The sequence below is a fragment of the Hippocampus zosterae genome, chromosome 2 (genome assembly GCF_025434085.1).
Source record: "Hippocampus zosterae strain Florida chromosome 2, ASM2543408v3, whole genome shotgun sequence".
Lineage (NCBI taxonomy): Eukaryota > Metazoa > Chordata > Actinopteri > Syngnathiformes > Syngnathidae > Hippocampus > Hippocampus zosterae.
The window spans coordinates 41613501-41632472 of NC_067452.1; the positions used below are offsets into that span (position 1 = coordinate 41613501).

Sequence of the window (18972 nt, forward strand, 5' to 3'; positions counted from 1 at the left end):
CTGGGAGACGGGCGCCGGAAGTGGCTGGCGGAAGTGGAGGCAAATTGGGTTTTCAAAATAAAGTCCCAAAGCGGCAGGGGGAAGTTGAGGCAAATTGAGTTTTCAAGCCCCGGAAAAGTCGAGGCTCATTTATCTCACTTACTGAGGGACTTGGCTATAAAATAGATCTATATTTAGAAGACATCTCATCTGTGCACAAACGGTACATTTGACAAGAAAGTTCACCCAATCCAAGCCAATAAAAATGTTGATCCGGCCTCGCTCCTGCCCCGACTTTCTCACGAGTGAGCAAAAGAAGTTGGCGGCTGCTTTGAAAGTGTTTATTTTGCCAAGCACCATTGGAAAACAGAGCAAATAGGTGGTGGTGTTACGTGATCCATCAAAGCATATAGTCATGCAAAAAATGTACACAATATGGATTTATTGCGGGGGGAGATGACGTCTCGTCCATTTCTAGCGGAGGGTTTTTTTTCCTCTCGCCGTCGGCAGTGAAAAGGAAGCCCGTTCCCATTAAGAATTTGACACGGCGGCGTCGGCAAAGGTGACGCGCTTCCTTTCGCCGTACAAAATCGACGTCGGAGTAGAAAAGAGAAGCAGAAGAGGAGACGCCAAGCCAAAGAGAAATGTCTGCGCGCATCCCGACAGTCTTGAGCCTTGACTCGACCTATTTGGTCCTGTTGCCGCGAATGCGTTCCGTGGAAGGCGCCTCCGGCCTCCTTTGGAGTCGTCGGAAACAAGAGAACAACGGGCGGGGGGGGGTCCAGGTCTCATACGGTGGTGACCCTCATCACCACCTCCCGGTTGGCGGCGGCGCCGAGGCGCGGGCGGCTCGGCCGCAGTCGGCCGAGGATGTGCAAGACGGTGTAGCCGCACTGGCGGTTCAGTAGAGTTCTCAGCCTCCCGCCCCGGCCGGCGCCGCCGCCCGACGGGACGCGAGGGGCCCCCCCGCGGGCGCCCCGGGCCCCCGCCTTGCCGCCCAGGCTCGGCGGCTCGCCGGGGTCCTTGGATTTCTCGTAGTTGAGCACTTTCCACTGCTGGTTGACGGCCTGCCATCGCTTGAAGATGCGATACACCGACGAGCCCTCGTGGATGATGAGGCCTGCGGGGGGGAAAAGCGAGGAGGAGCCGTCACCCGTGGCCTTTCTCACAACGCGCCTTCTCAGAAACGTCTTTCTTGGCTTTGTTTGGATATCTTGCCATCGCGAGACTTTGACAAACGTGGCGCGCCGCTCTTTGCTTGTGTCAAGTCAAGTCAAGCGCATTTCTATGGGCGGCGGTGACAACAAAGCACGAATTGCTTCTCGGCTCTTGGGCGCCATCTGCGGGCCGGCTGTCTTGACATTTATCCGGACCCACGCTGGCTTTCAGTCCATGATTCGGGCCGGTCGGATTGCGACTTTGGCCGGTCGAAGCGCTTCGAATTGCCGAGACGGGGCGTCGGAAGCGAGCAAAGCGCTCAATGAGCGCCGGGACGGGGAAGGGGCCGCGCCGTTGGGCTCCCTACCCGCGCGCCACCCGCCGCTCTCCGACCTCGCGTGACCTCGAGAGCCGCAGCCAACGCTCTCGCCACCCCCCCAAAAAAAAAAAACTTTGCGGCAGCATCGGCGCTCGGTCACGTCGTCGGCCGTGTCGCACCGATTCGTCATTTGAAAGAACCCACTGACTAGACACCCATTTGAAATTGAAGTTGGCTGGTTAGGGTTAGGGTGCCCCCCCCCCCAAAAAAAAGCAATTCAATGGGCATCAATTGCACGCGGGGTTTCGTTACTCGCAGGCTAAACCGAAGCGTCGAGTGCTATTTTTCTTATTAAAAAAAAAAGTGACATTTTTAGGGGGTCGGGGGGAGACTAGAAGGGAGTCATGGCCGAGCAGGTCCGTTCATTTCAATGGAGAAAGACGATCTGCGTGATGAGACTTTGGCACAAAGTGGAAGGCGGCGCCGCGCTTCTCCGCCGGCGTCCCAGCGCGCCTTTGAAGGCGCCAGCGTCGCGTTTGCCGTCGCACTTTACCTATGCAGACGATGTCCATGAAGCCGTACATGCCGTAGCAGATTTGGAAGAGCAGGTCCTGCCGCTGCCACTTGGCCGAGGGACTGAAGGAGGACCAGACCAGCCAGGAGATGCTGGCCATGAGGAACAGGGAGCCCAGGACGATGGCGGCGATCTGCACCTTCTCGATCACCGTCAGAGAAATGGCCTGCCACTGCGCCCACGCAAACCGGCACACGGTCAGACCGCGCCAAAAACGCTCGCCCAAACCCCGCCCTCCGTCAAACATACGGCCCAATAAGTCATTCGCGCTAGGCCCGAAGGTCTTATTCCATCAAAGTACGTTTAAGATGGCGGACCACCTTTTCAACGGTAAACACATTTTCTACCCGACGCGGTAGATTCCGCTCCCATTTCACAGCCAAGCGTGGACGGCGGCGGCGGCGGCGAGGGAAGACCCCGGCGGATGGCGTACCTGCAGGGGGTTCTTGGTGCTGATGGCCAGGACCTGGTACTTGAAGTAGCAGAGTTCGCAGCTCCAGGAGCCCCTTTCGCTGATCCAGCGGATCAGGCAGGGCTGGTGGGTGCAGCGCACCGAGCCGTCGCAGCGGCACGGGCTCAGCAGCTCGCCCTAAGGGGGACCGCAGACGGTCAGGAAAAACATCCGCGTCGCCGTGCCGGCCGCCGCCGGGGCCCAAAAAGGAGGCGGGGGCGAGGAGCCGGCTCAACTTGACCACTCGTATTCATACGCGGAGAAAACTAAATCCAAAGCAACAACAAAAAAGAATCCAAAGTATCAGAGCGAGCCAGGACCGAAGCTAAGCAACGACCAAGAGCAGAAATGTGACGGGACCAACAAACGATGAGCCCACATTGAGCGGTTGTCCTTTGAAAGCAAGAATGACGAGCAAGGGGTGCGCAGCTGCAGGGTTGGGCCCTACGGTGCCGCCTGGTGGTCGCAAACAGAATCACCACCATCCGGTCAGGATGGAGCGGGACAGTGGCAAAGTGCCGAAAAGCGGCAAAAAAAGAGATGAGGTAGCTTGTACGCGCTGAGGCGAATGCAGCCAAGTCCACGTATCGCCATGAGCTCGGCGAGTCACCATCGCATCCACGGGGCCCCCGGGGTCGCCGCCGGAAAACGCCGTCGGTCCGTTGACGACGTTTTCCAGCTGGGCCGCCGCGTTGAAGACTCCGGGGGCCGTTCGGAAAGAAGCAGGAGCCACGGCCTGTCGGCGGGCTTCAGACCGACGCCAAAAACCGAGCGCAAACGTTGCCGTCCGCAAGGCTGGAGGGGCGATAAGCTCTTGCTCGATGACGCCGACGCCCTTCGCGCCGAGCGAGTGTCAATCGGCAGCCGCGACTCCAGCGCCTTCCCCAGCGTTTTGGACGTGGGCTCGCGTTCTCGGTGGAAACGTCGGATTCTTCCCGCTCGGCACGGCCCACGCTGCGGACCGTTAGCTTGACGCATCTTGGGGCGCGGCCAACTTTGGGCCAGAGCGCCATGGTGGCCGTGACAACAGACGTGAGTCATCCTGGCGCCATCGGGCTTCCGGAGCTTTTGTTTGTCTTGTTGCGGAAGGAAGCTGCCGACAGCCATTTTCTGACCGTGAAGAGACTTTAGCGCCCACTCCAAACCTCACTTCAACTTCAACGTCAGGGGGGGGGGCGGGGGGGGATTCGTACAGTTCGCTTGGTGCCCGATGGAATTGGAGACGCTTCGATGACTTCTTGCCGTGTTGTTTTTTTCCAAACGGAGGCTTTTCCTCAGCTGGCTGACGCACGTGGCCCCCAAGGGAAGGCTAATTGGGCCACTGACAGCGCCCCCCCCCCAGCGTGTGACCTCTTCAATGATGAAATGACAAGAAAACGTGGCACTCCTCTGAACGGGGGCACGACCGCAGACGCCGTCGTGTGTGGCCGGCCAATTCTCAAGCGACGGCTTTGCGAGCCATAAGTGGGTCACGGAGCCGTTTTGGCCGGGCGGCACCTCGGCTGAGCTCATTTTGCGCCCGCCGCTCACGTGTCACGTTGCCTTCATTTGGAGGCTCGGGCCCTCCCGTCCAGGTCGGCCGAGAAAGGCCCGAGTCCAAAACTTTGGAAGCGCTGGCGCCGAGCAACGGAGACGCACACAATGAGGCAGATGGTGCGCAAGGACACGTATGCGCATGGGAGGGGGTATGGGGGCTTGACAGAAATGGAAAGATCCATCTGCCCCCCCCACAGCGTTTCCAAGCGGCGTCTCGGTCTTCAGGTGCATCTGCCGCCGCTTGATGCCTTTGGGCACGCGGGCCGACATTTGGGCCAAGGATGCGACTTGCGTGTGCGTTTGGGCCGGGAAATGTGGACAAAGCCGACGGCGCAAAACTCACGACGGCTTTCTGGGATGACGGCAGAGAGAGCTGCGAGCGAGGCGCCGTGCCGCTCCCTGGCTCGTGACTCATTCTCACCACCTTCCTTCTTATTGGCCAGCCTGCTTTGTTGCCATGCTGACGGGATGTCGCCGCCGCTCTTGCGAGCTTTCAAACGACGACAAATCGATGGAGATAAGCAGCTGTCAACTGGCGCGCACTTGTGCCTCACCAGTGACGCGTCCCACGAGCGGCCCAAATAAGAAATGTCGTACAGCAGCGGCGGCGGCGGCAGGAAGGACCTCCGGTGGGCGTCGGGCGTGCCTTCCCAATCAAGGAGCAGCAGCCGGGTTTTGGGGCACCCGGGATACGGCGGCTTTAGGAGCCGCTTTGGGAGCCACTAGGAGGCGCAACAGCAAAACCATGAGTGCGCCGACTTGTCTTCATGCCGAGGATGACAAACGGCGCACTGGGACACCCGGCCCGAGTTGCAGACCGACGGAAGGCGGAACACAGGCCCAAAGGCCTCGGACAGTCTTGAGATCCAGCTTCCGAGGACGCGCTTGGTCGTCACAAGTAAGACGGAACCACAAGGAGCCTTTCGGCACAGCTGACGAGCGGCTCCGCAAGCGCGCCGAAGGCTCTCACGGCTGAGGACGAAGAGCCTTGGGCCGAGCATTCCTCGTGATACACTCGCCAGACCGGTATTGGGAAGCGCCTTACTCGTTGCAACGTGCCCCGGGGCGAGCCCCCGCGCAGTGAGCGGACATTCTCGTCCTGGTGAGGCCGAAGGGCAAACCGGGACGCGGACCTTCCACTGGCTGTCCGTTAAGGACGGCTCAAAGCGCCCCCGCGCACCTTTTAAACCGCTGGCTCACAAAACAGCAAGAAAAAGAATCGGTGAGAAAACGGACGGACTGACGACTTTGCTTTGCCCATCTTTTGGGTCGCTTCCCCAAAATGGGCTCAAATGGAGCATCTGGCGCTGACGGACGATTGGTGCGACGCTGACGCCGATCCTTTTTTCTGGGGGGGGGGGTCCCATGCAGAGGCGATTGTGCTAAATGTGCGCTACAACACGCTCAACTTTTGTTCCAAATCAGATAAGATCTCCTTTATTTGTCCCACTCTGGGGAAACCGAACGAGACGAGTCATTGGATAAACGCTGCTTTTGTCCCGCCCATCGGACGCTCAGCTCTCTGCTTGATTGACAGCAAAATGAGCCAATAAGCGATCTTTTGCTGTCGGCATCCGCGGGAGCATTTTTCAACTTCTCTCTTCCCCCCACGGGGATAAATACAAGTTTTCGGAATCTGAATTCTTCTAATCATCCGAGCGACACTCCCTTTGTTGAAAACGACGAGCGACAGATTAATCTTTTATTTCCGGTGTGTTTTAGTGTACAGTAGTTGCTCGCGTGGGCAGAGCGACTTGCACCAATCGCCACAGTTAAGTCTCTGGAAAATACGCCTTGTTGGCCTGACGGGGTGACAGAAAAAAGAACGGAGACGAGAAGTGACGTCGAAATCAACGGGCACGTTTGAGGATGAGCTTCCCCTCCTTGACGAAGCAGCATCCGCCACCAGTGCCGCGATTGCGCTCTTTTGTGAACGCGCGGATTTAGTTAGTGACGGAGCGAGTACTTTTGATTCGTCAAAGGATGGGAGCCGCTTCGTCCAACTTTGGACGTGACCTCCCACGTTTGAAAAGGGTCACCCCTTACCGCGGTAGAACGCGAACCGTAAGCCACCGCGGCGTGCGGTTCAACCGCTCTGTGGTTTTCAAGCGCGCTTCCGAAACTCGTCAGCTCGCAGGAGAAAGAAAGGCCAGACGAAGCGCTCGGCGGGGACGCACGCGTGCGCTACGGTACCTGCTCGGGGCCTTGGAAGCAGATCCTGCACTGGGGGCTCCGCAGGCCGCTGGCGGTGCTGGCGAGCGAGACGGCGTCCAGGCCCACTTGCGCCTTGGGCTCCTTGTCGTCCGAGGCCCGCAGGCCGCGCGGCCGCGGCTCGCCGCGGCCGTAGTAGTCCTCGTCGTCGTTGCGCGAGCGGCAGTCGACGAAGGGCGGCCAGCCGCAGCCCCCCATGCCCATGCCCACCCCCAAGCCGCGCATGGCGGCCGCCGAGAGCTCGGAGGAGCCGCCGTTGCCGGACGGGCTCGATTCGGATCGCGTCAACACCAGCACTTTCAGTTCGTTGAGAAACATGCGGATCCGATACTTGAACATGTTGCTGGGCCGCTACGCGCGCGCGCGCTCGCGCACGCCCATACGATGCCTGTTTACGCTCTGCGCTCGGTGGCGGCCGAAAAAGGAGCCGCTGCTGGCGTGCGCGTGCCGAAAGTCGGCGTCCGTCCCTCACAGGGCGCTCGCCATGTCATCGGCCTCGACCCCCCTCCCGCTCCCCCCAAGAAAAAAGCAAGTCCGAAAAAAATAGCCCGAAGCGAAACGAGACGGCCGGCGTCGATGCGCGGCGAGCGGCTGGCGACGGCGGCGTCGATGGCGATGGCGAAGCGAGAGAACGACGAGCCGACACGCTCGCCGGCCGAAGCGGAACACCGAGCGACGCCGACGCCGACGCCATCTGCGCGCTCACATCTGCGAGCCCGGGCCGCGGTCGTCATCCGACGAAAGAGCCCGGCGGGCCCGAGCGAGCGGGGCTCGCGAGCCGCGTAGCGCCCTCCGGACAACAAAAGAGTCGGGCCCAAACGCCGCCGCTCGCTTTCTCACTCCATCTCCTCCCCAAAAGACGATCGTGTGCGCTGCTCCCCGCCCGCCATCCGAGGAGGAAGAAGGCGAAAGGGCGGCCACGAAAATACAAAAACGAAACAACGCCCCAGCACCGCCCCCCCCCAAAAAAAACAACAACAACAAGAACCCAAGGCGTCCTCGAAAGACGGCGTCCCGCGACAACAACGCCACGCCAGGAGCGTCGACGCTGCCGTTCAGGATGCTGCTCGCTCGCTTCCCCTCCTCCAAATGGTCGCTCGCCCGAGCAGCTACTTCCGGAACCAGCCTGCTGGCATCCTGCCGGAGAACGCGGGACTTTTTTTTCAAATCGAATTTCTTTTCTGTCGAGAGCGCAGATGAAGCCTTCCGAGGGGAGGTCGGCTTGTTGAGAGGGCGCTGTCCGCGGTGCTGACCGCCCCCCCCCGCCCCGCCAATTACAAAGCGTGCTCTGCCCTGCCTCCTGCATCGCCCTTTTGATGTTGACACGTTTTGCGCGGTTGTGAACCCCAAAAAGACGGAGGAGCAGGGCGGACTTGAAGTGTTTTGTATTGATGGAATACAGAGACAATGGAATCCAAAACAAAGTCCCAAAAAATAAACGAAGCCAAAGTATCAAACTGACACCATGACTAAAACAAAAGTGCAAGGTGTTGGTGGTGGTGGACCCCAAAGAGCAGGCAGGAGGGAGGAGCAGGTTGTACTTGATGAATTGTATTAAAACAGAAAACTAAATCCAAGAACAAAACGAATCCAAAGTAACAAACAAAACCGCAGCAGAAGCTAAAACCTCAAGAACAGAAAAATGACCAAAACAAACCTGACGGCAACAAACAAACATGACAGTAGCCAAGAGCAAACAGCAACTATGAGCCGACAATGAGCGGTCGGGCTGGGAGTCCTGTTCAAGCACTAATGACCTTAATGACCAACGGGTGTGCGGCTGCAGGGGGAGCCCTACAGTGCCACCTGCTGGTCACAAACACAATCATGACTAGAACAAAAACAAACAATGAGCCGACCCCGAGTGGTCGTGCCGGGACGCCGGGTTGCGGGGGCAGCGGCTATAGCAGGGAAGCCCAGACTTTCCCTTTCCCTAGCTACCTCTTCCACCTCTCCCCGGGGGATCCCGAGGCGTTCCCAGGCCAGCTGGGTGACATAGTCTCTCCGGCGTGTCCTCGGGGTCTCCTCCCGGCGGAACACCTCACCAGTGAGGCACCCGAATCAGATGCCCCAGCCACCTCATCGGGCTCCTCTCGATGCGGAGGAGAAGCGGCTCGACTCTGAGCCCCTCCCGGATGGCCCAGCTTCTCACCTCATCTCTCGGGGAGACCCCTGTGGAGAAAACTCATTTCGGCCGCTTGTCTCCGGGATCTCGTTCGTTCCGTCGCGACCCATAACTCGTGACCATAGATGAGGGTTGGAACTTAGATAAATTGAGAGCTTCGCCCTTTGGCTCAGCTCCTTCTTTACCACCACAACGTGCGCACCTTTGAAAGCAAGAATTCGATAACGAGCAACAGGTGTGCCGCTGCAGGGGGGAGCCCTAGAGTGCCACCTGCTGGTCACAAACACAATCATGACAGAGGTGATCCAAATCCCTGCAGCTCACAAGTGGGTGACTCAAAGAGCCATTTCAAAGAGGAGAACCAAAGCCAGGCCGCGGGTTCTCCAGCGCTCTCCATTTGGGCTGCGGGACCCGCCCACGTAAATCCGGCTCCCGAGAGCCACGGGCCGAAACAACCCGAACAAAACGACCCCAAAAGGGGTCAAAGGGCAATCTCATCTTACGGCTCCGGAGACGAAGGCATCGATTGGAGCCTCAGCTCAGCGCATTCATCATTTGATGACACTCTTGAGGAAACAGGTGGCGGCCACATTTCGCAGCTGCACCCCCCCCCCGCCCCCCACATTTGCACGCACACGCCGGCCTGCTCCCTGACAAGCAAGCATTGCTGCTCCGTTTCATGACGGATGGGCCTTATTGAGCCGTTTGCCTTTCCTCCGTGACGAGAACAATTTGCAGAGCGGCGAGAACGACTTCCATCGCCATCCCGAAAGCGAACCGCTCGCGCTGCCGTCTGTGTCGCCGGCTCCAATAGAAGGGGGCGGGTAGGGGGCTGTCAAAAGACGTCACTCAGAAGGTCAAGGTGGTTGTTATTTTGCCCTGGTGCGCATCAAAGAGATTATTGATCGGGAACCTCGTTCGATCCTTTCAACGTCTGCGTAGACGAGGCAGGAGCGCGCGTCAGACGTTGCCCTCGGGCGGGGAGCTTTTAGCAGGCGCTGCGTGTAGACTGAAGGCCGTTCTTTTCACGAGCGCTTATACAAAAAGAATCCTCAGCTAAAAAAGAAATGGTGGCAAGATTTCACGGGGCGCAACGTCGGGCAGTAGGACGACACCCTTTTGGTTGTCGTGCTTGCAGAGTCTCCTGAAGCTTAGAGAGGACAGATGGCCACCTCGCTCTCTTTCTCACTCCGGTTCTTTGCGATCTTCCAGTTTCCGCCAGCTCGAGTGCCCGGCCGGCATATGGGCCCGCATGGCGGGGCGGGGACTGGCACAGGGCCCTCAGGAGCCGTCATCCCCCCCCACACCCACAACATCGATGGAGATTTTCTTGGAAAAGACATTCCCATAAGGTTACCCTGACGAGTTTCTCGTTCAACGTGTCGTTAGCCACTAGCATCACGTAACTGGATGACTTTGACCACTCCAATACCAAATATGCGAACGCCGACTGAAAAATTGATTTCACGAGGCATCTGGAGGTTTTGGTCCAACCCGCTTGTTGGTCGGAAAGCGTTCGTAGCCCAAAAGCACACCCGACAGCGAGTTGCAGCGGCGCCACGGAGGTCGCGGCTTTCACAGCGGCTCAAGCCAGGCGACGCTCAGGACGACGGGCGGGTCCTGATTTACTCGCGGTTCCCCGGCAGATTGTAGAAGATCTCCCTCTGCTGCCCACGCTCATCTGAGGGACCATCTGAAGAAACATCACGCCGATCCATTTGCGCTCTATCCTGGTCCGTGGCGTGCGTGTTGACGACTCTTGCTTTGAGAGGGCAGAAATAGCAGCTCACAACGCGGCACGTCATTGATATTTTCTATTCACAAGTAACGTGACGCATACAAAAAGCAAGAGACGCTCCAAACATACGGACCAAGGTGAAAATTTATTTGTAAAATCAGACGTCCCCAAAAGACGGCGGGGGATGCAACGGCACAAGGCCAGGGGAGAAACGGCGGCGGCGGCAAAAAAGTTCAAGTAAGCCACGGAATGAAAGTGTACGCTCATCTCATCTCCAAGGTCAAAGGTCATCAAAGACAACTTCAAATAGACCTGCGACATTTTTCACAAACACATTTGCACAAAGCATTTCTCAAACAACACCGACGAGCGCTAAAGGACAAAAGCCGAAGACGAAAAAGGAGCGCAGGCGAGGCCTCGCCGCGCTGTACAACAAAATTGGCTACGCCACGAAAAACCATGGCTGCCGTCGCCGTTCCGCCGAAGGTAGCCGGGCTTTCTTTTCATAGCGGCGCGGACGCCCGCAGCGGCTCCTCTCGTTTATGTGGAGAGGGAAGAAATGTCACCTGTGCTGACACAGACGGTCCCATTTCACAAGAAAGTCGAGCCCATCCAATGGCCCGACCGAGACGGATTTTTGGAGTTCGGTGACTCCGGTCTTCACCGCCCCCCCTCCCCCAAAAAATCCACTGTCTGGTCAAAAAGAAAACTTCAACCCATTTCAACTAAAAAGAAGACAAGATGAAGGCCTCGGCCATGTTTTCAAAAGCCAAAAGTGTGCGAGTGAAGCCAAAGCCTGTCCGGCGCGTGACCGGGCAAAGCGCAAGAGTTGGCCGTCAAAGCGATATCAAGGTCAGGGGCTTCCGCGGCATGAACGCAAGACGATGATCGTCGCCGATGTTTGCGCACGGCCACGCGGGGAATGAGGACAAAGGTGGTTGTTAGCCCTCCTGGCGCCATCCAGTGGAGAAGCGGCGCAAGGACTTCATTCCGCAAGCGCCGCTTGACGACCAAACGGAGAAGGTGACAATGAACGGCTAAAACTCGGGCCACTTGCGACGCTTCAGAAAGGGGTCAAAAAGGGGCCGCCCGACGGGACGTAGCGTGCAAAGCGACGGCGTCGCGCGACAGCACGTTTACTCTATGTACAAGATCACGTCCGCGGTCCGTTGGAGTTCCAACATCATGTGACGGCTGGCTCAGCTGCAGTTCATAAATATTTGAACGCCATTGGCTTGGCAACTCATCGTCTAATCACGGGTTCAATAGCAACGTAACACACACGCACACACTAATGTCTGTAAAAAGGCTGCATCTCCCGGCAACTTGTGCAAGGAAGATGTCCAGTTCGAACGGCTTTGTCGTGATTCGGGACGGCAAATTGAACGAATGATCGCAAACGCGGGACGCGCATCCGCAGTTCCGATCGCTTCCTCCCTCATCACCGGAAGAGGCGACGCGACGCGAGGAAACAAAAGATGGCGGGCAAGTCAAGATGTCAAGCGCGGTCGGGAACGAGCCGCCTCGAGACGAGTACAAGTAACACTTCAAAATTGGAATGATTCAGACAACCAACGGACAGCCCAAGTCACGGAAAAGAAACCATTTTTTCGCTTTTGATCCCTTAAAGGGGAAGTCAAGTGTTGTTTGCAGGACTACGTTCTGTGCGCCCCCACAAGTCCCATTCCATTGCGTTATATGCAGTACGAGTTCAGCAAAACCAGACCCATCCGTTTTTTCAAATCCATCTCAGGGGCGGCCATTTTGTGGCAAATTGGTAGCGCAATATGAATCCTAATTTCATCTTTTGACCGCGCTGTTGTGAAGACCATTTTTGACTTGGCTTCCCCTTTAACGCCACCAACAGCAAATTTGAAACCCGGAGAACGCCCCTCCCCCGTCAGGACATTTTCTCATCTATTCATCAAATGCCTTGAAATTAGATTCCCCGAGGGAGCGCCAGTCACCCGCTGCGATGCATGGCTACCAAGTCCACCCAGAAGCCGGCGCGGCTCGGACAAGCGTCCAAAGGCGTCGGCCGTTTCAAACTTGCCGTAAAATGGCCACTTTGAGCAATTGCGGTTTGGTGTCCTGACGATTTCAGCCTCAATAATCACCCGCGATCATCAGTCCGATTTCATGAAGCACAACAGAAAGTGGAGAGGTGCAAATTGCAAGGCCGCGGGCAATTTGAGGGCAAGGGCCCTCCCGAGCCACTTTGCAGTGATTTCTTCCCATCTCACGCAAAAGCGAGACGAGCGGCGAGACGCGGGCAGTCCAAGAGGACGCGCGCATGGCGGCCATTCCGCGCCCTTTGAGAAGATTCCACAAAGATGGCGGCCGTTTTGTTGGACACGCCCCGTCGCGGTCTCGTCACGCAGAACATTTCGAGGTGCGGCGTTACGGGCGAGGGGGCCTCGGCGCCCAGGCTTGAGCTCGGGTGGCTTCTCGGCCTCGGGTGGAGGAGGCGCGTTCTCGCGTCGGCGGCGCGGTGTACCGGTGTGTCGTAAAGGGCGCCGGTCCCGCGCCGCGCCGCCCGAGCGCAGGGACGCGCTTAGAGGAAAGCGCTCGGGTTCGCTCGCGGGTCCTTCTGGTTCCTGTAGCGCACCGCCAGCCAAACGCCCAGAATCTGGAGGAGGGAGGACACTCATCAAAGTCAGCTGCCAAAGGTCACCTCTGGGGGCAAACGACATTTGCCACGCGCGCAAACATTCGCCGGTTAGCGAGACACTTCGGGTTGTCGGCCTGACCCGTTTCGAGTCAACCGCGCTCTTAATGGCCAGAGTCTCCGTTGGAGCATCCCCGACCCAAGACCGTGAGCGCGAGCGCTCATTTGCAACAAAGCGGAGGGCAGCCATTTTGGGGAGAGGCCAGAGGGGCAAAAATCCAAGATGGCGCCGTCACTGGCGGCCGTCGCCAAGAGCTTGGTCGGCTTTGTGTGGGGTAGGGAACTCCACTTCCAAGAGAGCCGTGTCCTGGCCGTTTTTGATCCCTCTCTACTTCAAGCCCTGTCCAGGCCTGAAATAATCAACAATTGAATGAGGTGCGTTGGAGTGGGGAGGGATCGAAAACTGGCAGGACGTGGCTCCCCAGGAACTGGAGTTCCCTAGCCCTGTCCGATGCGGTCTTTGCCGTCCTTTGCGTGGACGCAACACCGACGCTTTTTTGGCCGCGCCTTCTCGGCAGCGCACAGGCGTGTACCGACGGCCATTTTGATTGCGAGCGATGTCGGTATCGATGGCGCCTGTAACGGGCGGCCCCGTTTTGATCAGCGGAGATGCGGGCGCCGTTGGGACCATCTGCGTGGATGCCCGTTTGGAACTTGAAATTGAGGCGGATTAACACGAGGCAGGACAAGTGAGCCCATCTCTTCTTTGTCAACGGACGCTACAGCTTCTTGTTGACTTGGAAACTGAGCTCGTAGCAGACGCGGGCGCATTTTCAGCGCCAGGGCTTCGATTCACCGCGAGAGGACGTTTGGATTCTCTCCTCTGGCATCGCAAACCGCTTCAAATCCCAAATGGTGTGCTTACGATGGCACGACTCTCCGTGTCTCACGTTGAATTATTTTGCTATTTTATGTGAGCTGTTCTGTCGCAAAAGCGCTCCATCGACAAAGACGGATGGGATGGGCCGGCGCTTTGGAGCGTGGGTCCCCGAGATGGGGCGCGGTGCGCACGGGTGCCGCTCACTTCGGTGAAGCTGAAGAAGAGGCCGACGCCTCCCAGGATCTTGAGAGCCTCGCTGGCGTGGTGCAGCATCATGTCGCCGCAGGTGTAGCATGAACTCGTATTCTTGCATAACTGCCGTCCAAGACACAAAAAAAGCGGATGAGGATTTTGGGCGGCAAGCTGTCAGCTGAGCTCAAACGCCGCCTACTTGCTTGGCTCCGGCCACCGGGACAAACCGTGCGGCTAAAGGGGGGGGGCGACATTTGCGCGCTCTTGAGCCGCCATTCATCGAGCGGCGCCTTTTTGGTGACCCGCCCGTATCCACTCGGCGGCGGCGGTTCGCAAGCGCGTGCCGCCGATGCTTTGTCATCGAGGAGCCTTCAAGGTTGCAAATATGTTCGACAAACAGTTTCTCCATCGCAAAGACATTTCAAACATGTTCGATGGTGGCAAAAAACAACAACTCCTCTTTGCAAAGAAAAAACATTTGGGAATGTCTGTTTGCAACACTGAATGAACTTTGGCCAAAAACTGCAGCAGTCGACTTGCCAACCTCCGCCGCACGGCAAGATACGGGCTCAAACACTGGTCGAAGATTTCGGGGCATGCGCCGTAAATACTCATTTCCCGGATATTGCTCGGAAAGGGCGAGAGTTTGGGTGCCGGGGTGAGCGGCCCGCGGCCAATTTTGGGGGCAAAGCGCCAAGTGTTCAGTGGCCGGACGGAGCAAGGTCAAGTCGCGAACGCGGGACTTACGGCGGGACAGCTCTGCACGTCCTGCTCAAACTGCGCTCGCTTGCTGGCCACGTCGAGCAGCCCGCAGCAGTTGAGCTGACTCTCCAAGTCCGTCTTGGTGTTGTTCTCCAACATCCCCCATGCGGAGTTCAAAAGCGCTTCCTGCCAACACAGAGCAAGGGGGTCTCGGCCTCGGACAATCAAACGGAGAGCGAGTGCGTCGGCAACGCCTTGAGAAAAGTCGCCTCTCGTCTTTGCTTACAACAAGAGATGTATGAAAAACCGCTCCGTAAGGGGTATCGCGATGCCAAATAAAAGGAACCGAGACGGCAAACGCCCAGCACAAAAACTTCCTCCCAAAGCCGAAAGGAGAAGGGACGGAGGCCGAGGCGACTCACCTGCTGGCTGCGGTTCATCGCCAGGCAGGAGCAGGAGACTCCAAATTGAAAGAGGAAGACGATGAAAAGAATTACCATGTACTGGCGAGGCGGGCGTCAAAGAAAGCAAAGCGCCAGCGCTCTGAATTTGCGGCGGCCCAGGCGGGCAAAGGATACGAAGAAAAGCAGGACTTGGTGGTGGCGAACGGCTCCGACCAGGCCCACCATGGCGATGAGCAGGAGGAAGACGCCCACGGCAATCACGCCGCCGATGATGTGGATGCTGGAGACCAGGCCGAAGCCCTTCCCCCACGCCGCCACGCCGATCAGCAGCAGGCCCACCAGCTGCGCGGCGCACAAAGACGGCGACTTAGCGAGAGCCGCCGGCCCGCTCACCCCCCCCCCCATTTCAACCCGTTAGCGACTTTTTTCTCTCGCTGACCGATGACATCATCCAGTTGCAACTTGACCTCAAAACTTCAGATGGGGTTTTGTTTTTGACCATGTCAGATGGTGTCAGGTATACACACTTATCCTAATCCTTATCACACCGGCTTGAACAGCCAATCCTCCATTAAGCGTCTCCAGTTGGTCCAGAACGCCGCCCGTTCCCGAATCCCAAGTAACGCGCATCTCCTTCGCTCTTGGCATTGTTCGAACGACGACACAGCCGGCGTGCACCGTTTTACGGGCAACCGAGAAGCGCCTAATGGAATCAAACCCGAGCCTAAGATGGTGAGTGAGGGAAAAAAATAAAACATTCTTCAAATACGAAGCGGAAGTGACTTGAGGTGAAAGACAGACGTAGTGCCCTCTCGCGCGATGCCGATCCAAAGACAATTTTGCACCTCAGCGGTCGATAAACAAGTCGGCCATTCCGTTGGTGACGCTGGACCACATGACACCATGTCGGCGAGTCAGTGCTGGCGCCCAGGCCCCGAGATAGGCCGCGCAATGTCCGCTTTGGCTACTGTCGAGGGACGGCACGTAACACGCCAATAATAACCGCGCTTCCGCAAATAATCGGCCTTAAAAACGTGGCCGCGGAGCGGCACGGGTGTCAGCATGAAGAGGGCCCGTGGCGCGCGTCGCTTTCCCAAATGTGTCGCGACGACCCCGTCCAACCTCCCGAGTAAAAGTTCGCAGGCTGACACCATCGGGCACATTCAAGCGTTTGGCGCCGTCAAAGCCCCCCCACCCCCGAGTTTGACTTCAAAACGGAGACGTGGAGGTACAAAAGCCAATGTCTGACTCATTGTTCTGCGTCGCGGCTAGGTTGCTAGCCGGGCTAGAGGCTAAGGCGGCTAGCGGCGAGAAAGCTAGCGCCGAGACGCTCACCATGTAGACGACGTTCAAGGAGCACAGGGCGTTCTTGGAACACGTGAAGCCGCCGCAGACCATCGCGGCTCTCTCGGCTCGGCCGGGCGACCGTCGGAAGGCCAAATAAAAGGAGCGCTCGCCGGCTCTCGGCTTGTCTTCTGACGAGGGCGGAGAGCGAACGTGACGTCAGCGGCGGGCGTGACGTCACGCGAGCACGTGACCGGAGGCAACCGTCCTTTTCCTCTTCGGCTACGTTTTTTTTTTTTTTGGGGGGGGGGGGACTGCAAGCACGACGTGTTTGTATGCGTACCTATGGTGGGACAAAAGTAGGTGGAATACTTTCAAGGCAAGTGTTGGAATTTCATGGAAGGTTTGCGATTTCAAAGCAGGGCCTGGTCGAGGCGGAGGGAAGAGGGGGGCCTGGCCCCCTCAAATAAATCTTGTGCCACCAACACTATATTTCACATGTCACGCCTCTCTCTCTTCCACTCCACTTCGTATCCTCCTGCTTGCCCCCTCAAATATGATCGATATGTTTCTCGTGTCATGTTTCTCAACAGCACTCCCCCTTTTCACTCTGCTGAGCGTCTCGCCGCGCCGTGAGCGATGGCCGTCTGCAACGGGTCAAGACCCGACTTCCAATCCCCCTTCACCAAAGAGCAAAATAGCCCGCGCCGGAGCAAGAGCCTCCTTCCCCGCAGCGGGCCCGTGCGCACACGGACACTAGGCGGTGCTCAAGCACCCGCTCATTTTGGGAGCAAACTCCTTGCGGCAGCCCCAATTCGAGTCGCTGCTCCGTTCATCAACATTCAACAAAACCACAAGTTCGGGTCATTTGTTTCTCTTTCTGCCCCCATCTGTTTCTTTTTCATTTGAGTCGTGTCGAAGAACGGGTTTCCAATGAGCTCTTTTCGCAAATCGCAAGAAGCCGGCCTTTTGAACAGGGGCGCGGAGACGCCTCGTCGTCGCGTCCCCTCTCCACTTTTGCGAATCCTCGGATTACTGACTGTGCGGATTGCCTTGCAAGAAATTAAGCCACCTCCCGTATGCCACTGTATTTTCCGTAATTGTACGACACGTGTCGGCGAAGAGAGTCCTTCCTGCCTCAAAACCGTCCGCGACTTCCACCCGGCCGCCCGTAATCGGGACACGCAACAAGTGCAGGCGGAGCACATTTCCTATCGGCGGTTGCTGACAAAGGAAGTGAGGGCGACGCTCTGCGAGAGTCACGCTTTGAACCGCAGGAGCGTCGCGAGCCGTCAAGCTCGGCTGAGAGACGAGGAAGTGAGTTCAGTTGAGCTCAACCGCCGCAGGACGCTCTGAGACCAAACAGCGAGACCCGTTTTGCCAGTCGCTCCGGCGTTTCCATGGGCCCCGGCGAGCCGAGGCGTCCTCGCGCCCGACGATGAGCGGCAACGGCAAATCGCTCCACTCGGCCCCGATCAAAGCGGAGGTCAAGCGCTACCAAGCGCTCTGCGCTGGCATCGGCAGACTTTCCAAGCAGCTGGAAAGGGTCTCGGATCCGCAGCTGCGCTCGGGCCTCAGAGATTACCTGCGCAGTATCGAAGGTAAGCCGCTCCTGAATATGCTCTCCATTTATCAATGTATTTACATTTTTTGGGAGGGGGGCAAAATAGCGCGTGTGTGCGGAGGCGCGGTGCAATGCGACGGCGAAGCGTGCGTTAGCTCCACTCTGTGGCTTTTGGCTGGAACCCGCCTGACCTAATCCGCCTCTTCAGAGCGACACGCGCACATCACAATGCAATCGCACGCGCTCGAAATGGAAAACGCAACATGCCAACACTCAAGCGTGGCACGTCGATCATCTGGAGCACCCGAGCATCAACGAGTCCGTCGAAAAGCCTCATTTGGCTCCGCGGGAAAGCCACAAACGGCGGCTTTTTCATGGGCCATCTGGCCAAGGGCGCACTTTGAGTCGTGACAATAGTCGAGCACAATCGCACATGGAAAACAAAAAAGACCAAGCTCATCCCGGGACGGGAAATGCTCGATCCCGGTCAAGTGTACGAAATGGAAGAGCGGCGCCTCGCTGGAAGATCCGCAGAGTCCCCGTGTGGGACGTGGCAGAAGGAGACGCGACCGCCATGGAGAAATTCAGCAGCTTTTAGTCGAAAGCAACAAAGTCGACTCCGAGTTGGATTTGAAGATTCGGGGCCGAGCCGATGGCTGACAGGACTATCTATACTTTATACTGCTATATCTCCGGCGGACAAAGCGACGACCTGCGGGAGCAGGAGGAGGAGAGTGACGGGCGGCCTACCGACTTCCTGTCTGCCGCTGCGCGACCGCTCTCAAAGCCACTTCCTCTTGCACAGGCGCGCCGTTGAATTGTACCTCCTCTGCGCACTTGCGTCACTTCTCATCCTCTCTCGTTAAAAAAGTCGACGGGAGCAATTTGGGGGTAGGACCGCAACTTTTGAGGGATCGTGCGATGGGAAGGGTGGCAAATCGCAGCTGAACAAGCCCAGACTCCCCCCCACCACCACCCCTTCCTAGGGCACTTGATCCGGCTTCTCAATTCAATTTGGCCGACACGGATGCTTCTCGAGCAATTTTGCCTTCCTTTGAACGGCGCGCGTGTCCCCTTGATCCAACGGCTCGTTTGTATTCGGTGCGAGGCCTAACTGGGCACAGCGGGGGGAGGGGGCGGCACGCAGGCAGAGCGATCGAGACGATGGCGCGTGGCATGCATCCTCGGATGTCACATCAAAGCCTTTTTTTCGAGAGGCGGACGCGTCGTCGTCGGAGCGGCGGCCG

At 57.8% G+C, this 18972-nt stretch overlaps 2 protein-coding genes across 2 annotated transcripts; both read right to left on the minus strand.

Moving 5' to 3' along the window:
- Window positions 1–306: 306 nt before the first annotated feature.
- Window positions 307–7505, minus strand: LOC127596181 (E3 ubiquitin-protein ligase MARCHF9-like). Its single transcript, XM_052058376.1, has 4 exons — window positions 6211–7505; window positions 2464–2619; window positions 2010–2202; window positions 307–1099 (listed from the first exon to the last, which is right to left on the minus strand). The coding sequence occupies exons 1-4, from the start codon at window positions 6565–6567 to the stop codon at window positions 768–770; spliced, it is 1038 nt and encodes a 345-aa protein (XP_051914336.1). The 5' UTR covers window positions 6568–7505; the 3' UTR covers window positions 307–767.
- Window positions 7506–10217: 2712 nt separating this feature from the next.
- On the minus strand, window positions 10218–16412 carry LOC127596186 (tetraspanin-31-like). The gene is made up of 6 exons (XM_052058384.1): window positions 16213–16412; window positions 15052–15219; window positions 14896–14976; window positions 14519–14659; window positions 13784–13894; window positions 10218–12720 (listed from the first exon to the last, which is right to left on the minus strand). Exons 1-6 carry the CDS (start codon window positions 16273–16275, stop codon window positions 12646–12648), a joined length of 639 nt encoding a protein of 212 aa, XP_051914344.1. The 5' UTR covers window positions 16276–16412; the 3' UTR covers window positions 10218–12645.
- Window positions 16413–18972: the final 2560 nt, after the last annotated feature.

Bases quoted from the DNA above. Each gene is read 5' to 3' on its own strand.
- LOC127596186 (XM_052058384.1), bottom strand. From the start codon at position 16,275: ATGGTCTGCGGCGGCTTCACGTGTTCCAAGAACGCCCTGTGCTCCTTG. The intron at 15,220-16,212 runs GTGAGCGTCTCG...TGCGCCGCGCAG, and splicing joins CCTTGAACGTCGTCTACATG to CTGGTGGGCCTGCTGCTGAT. The intron at 12,721-13,783 runs GTGAGCGGCACC...TCCCTCCTCCAG, and splicing joins TCTTCTTCAGCTTCACCGAA to ATTCTGGGCGTTTGGCTGGC.
- LOC127596181 (XM_052058376.1), bottom strand. From the start codon at position 6,567: ATGTTCAAGTATCGGATCCGCATGTTTCTCAACGAACTGAAAGTGCTG. The intron at 2,620-6,210 runs GTACCGTAGCGC...GGTCCCCCTTAG, and splicing joins GCTTCCAAGGCCCCGAGCAG to GGCGAGCTGCTGAGCCCGTG. The intron at 2,203-2,463 runs GTACGCCATCCG...GCGTGGGCGCAG, and splicing joins GCACCAAGAACCCCCTGCAG to TGGCAGGCCATTTCTCTGAC.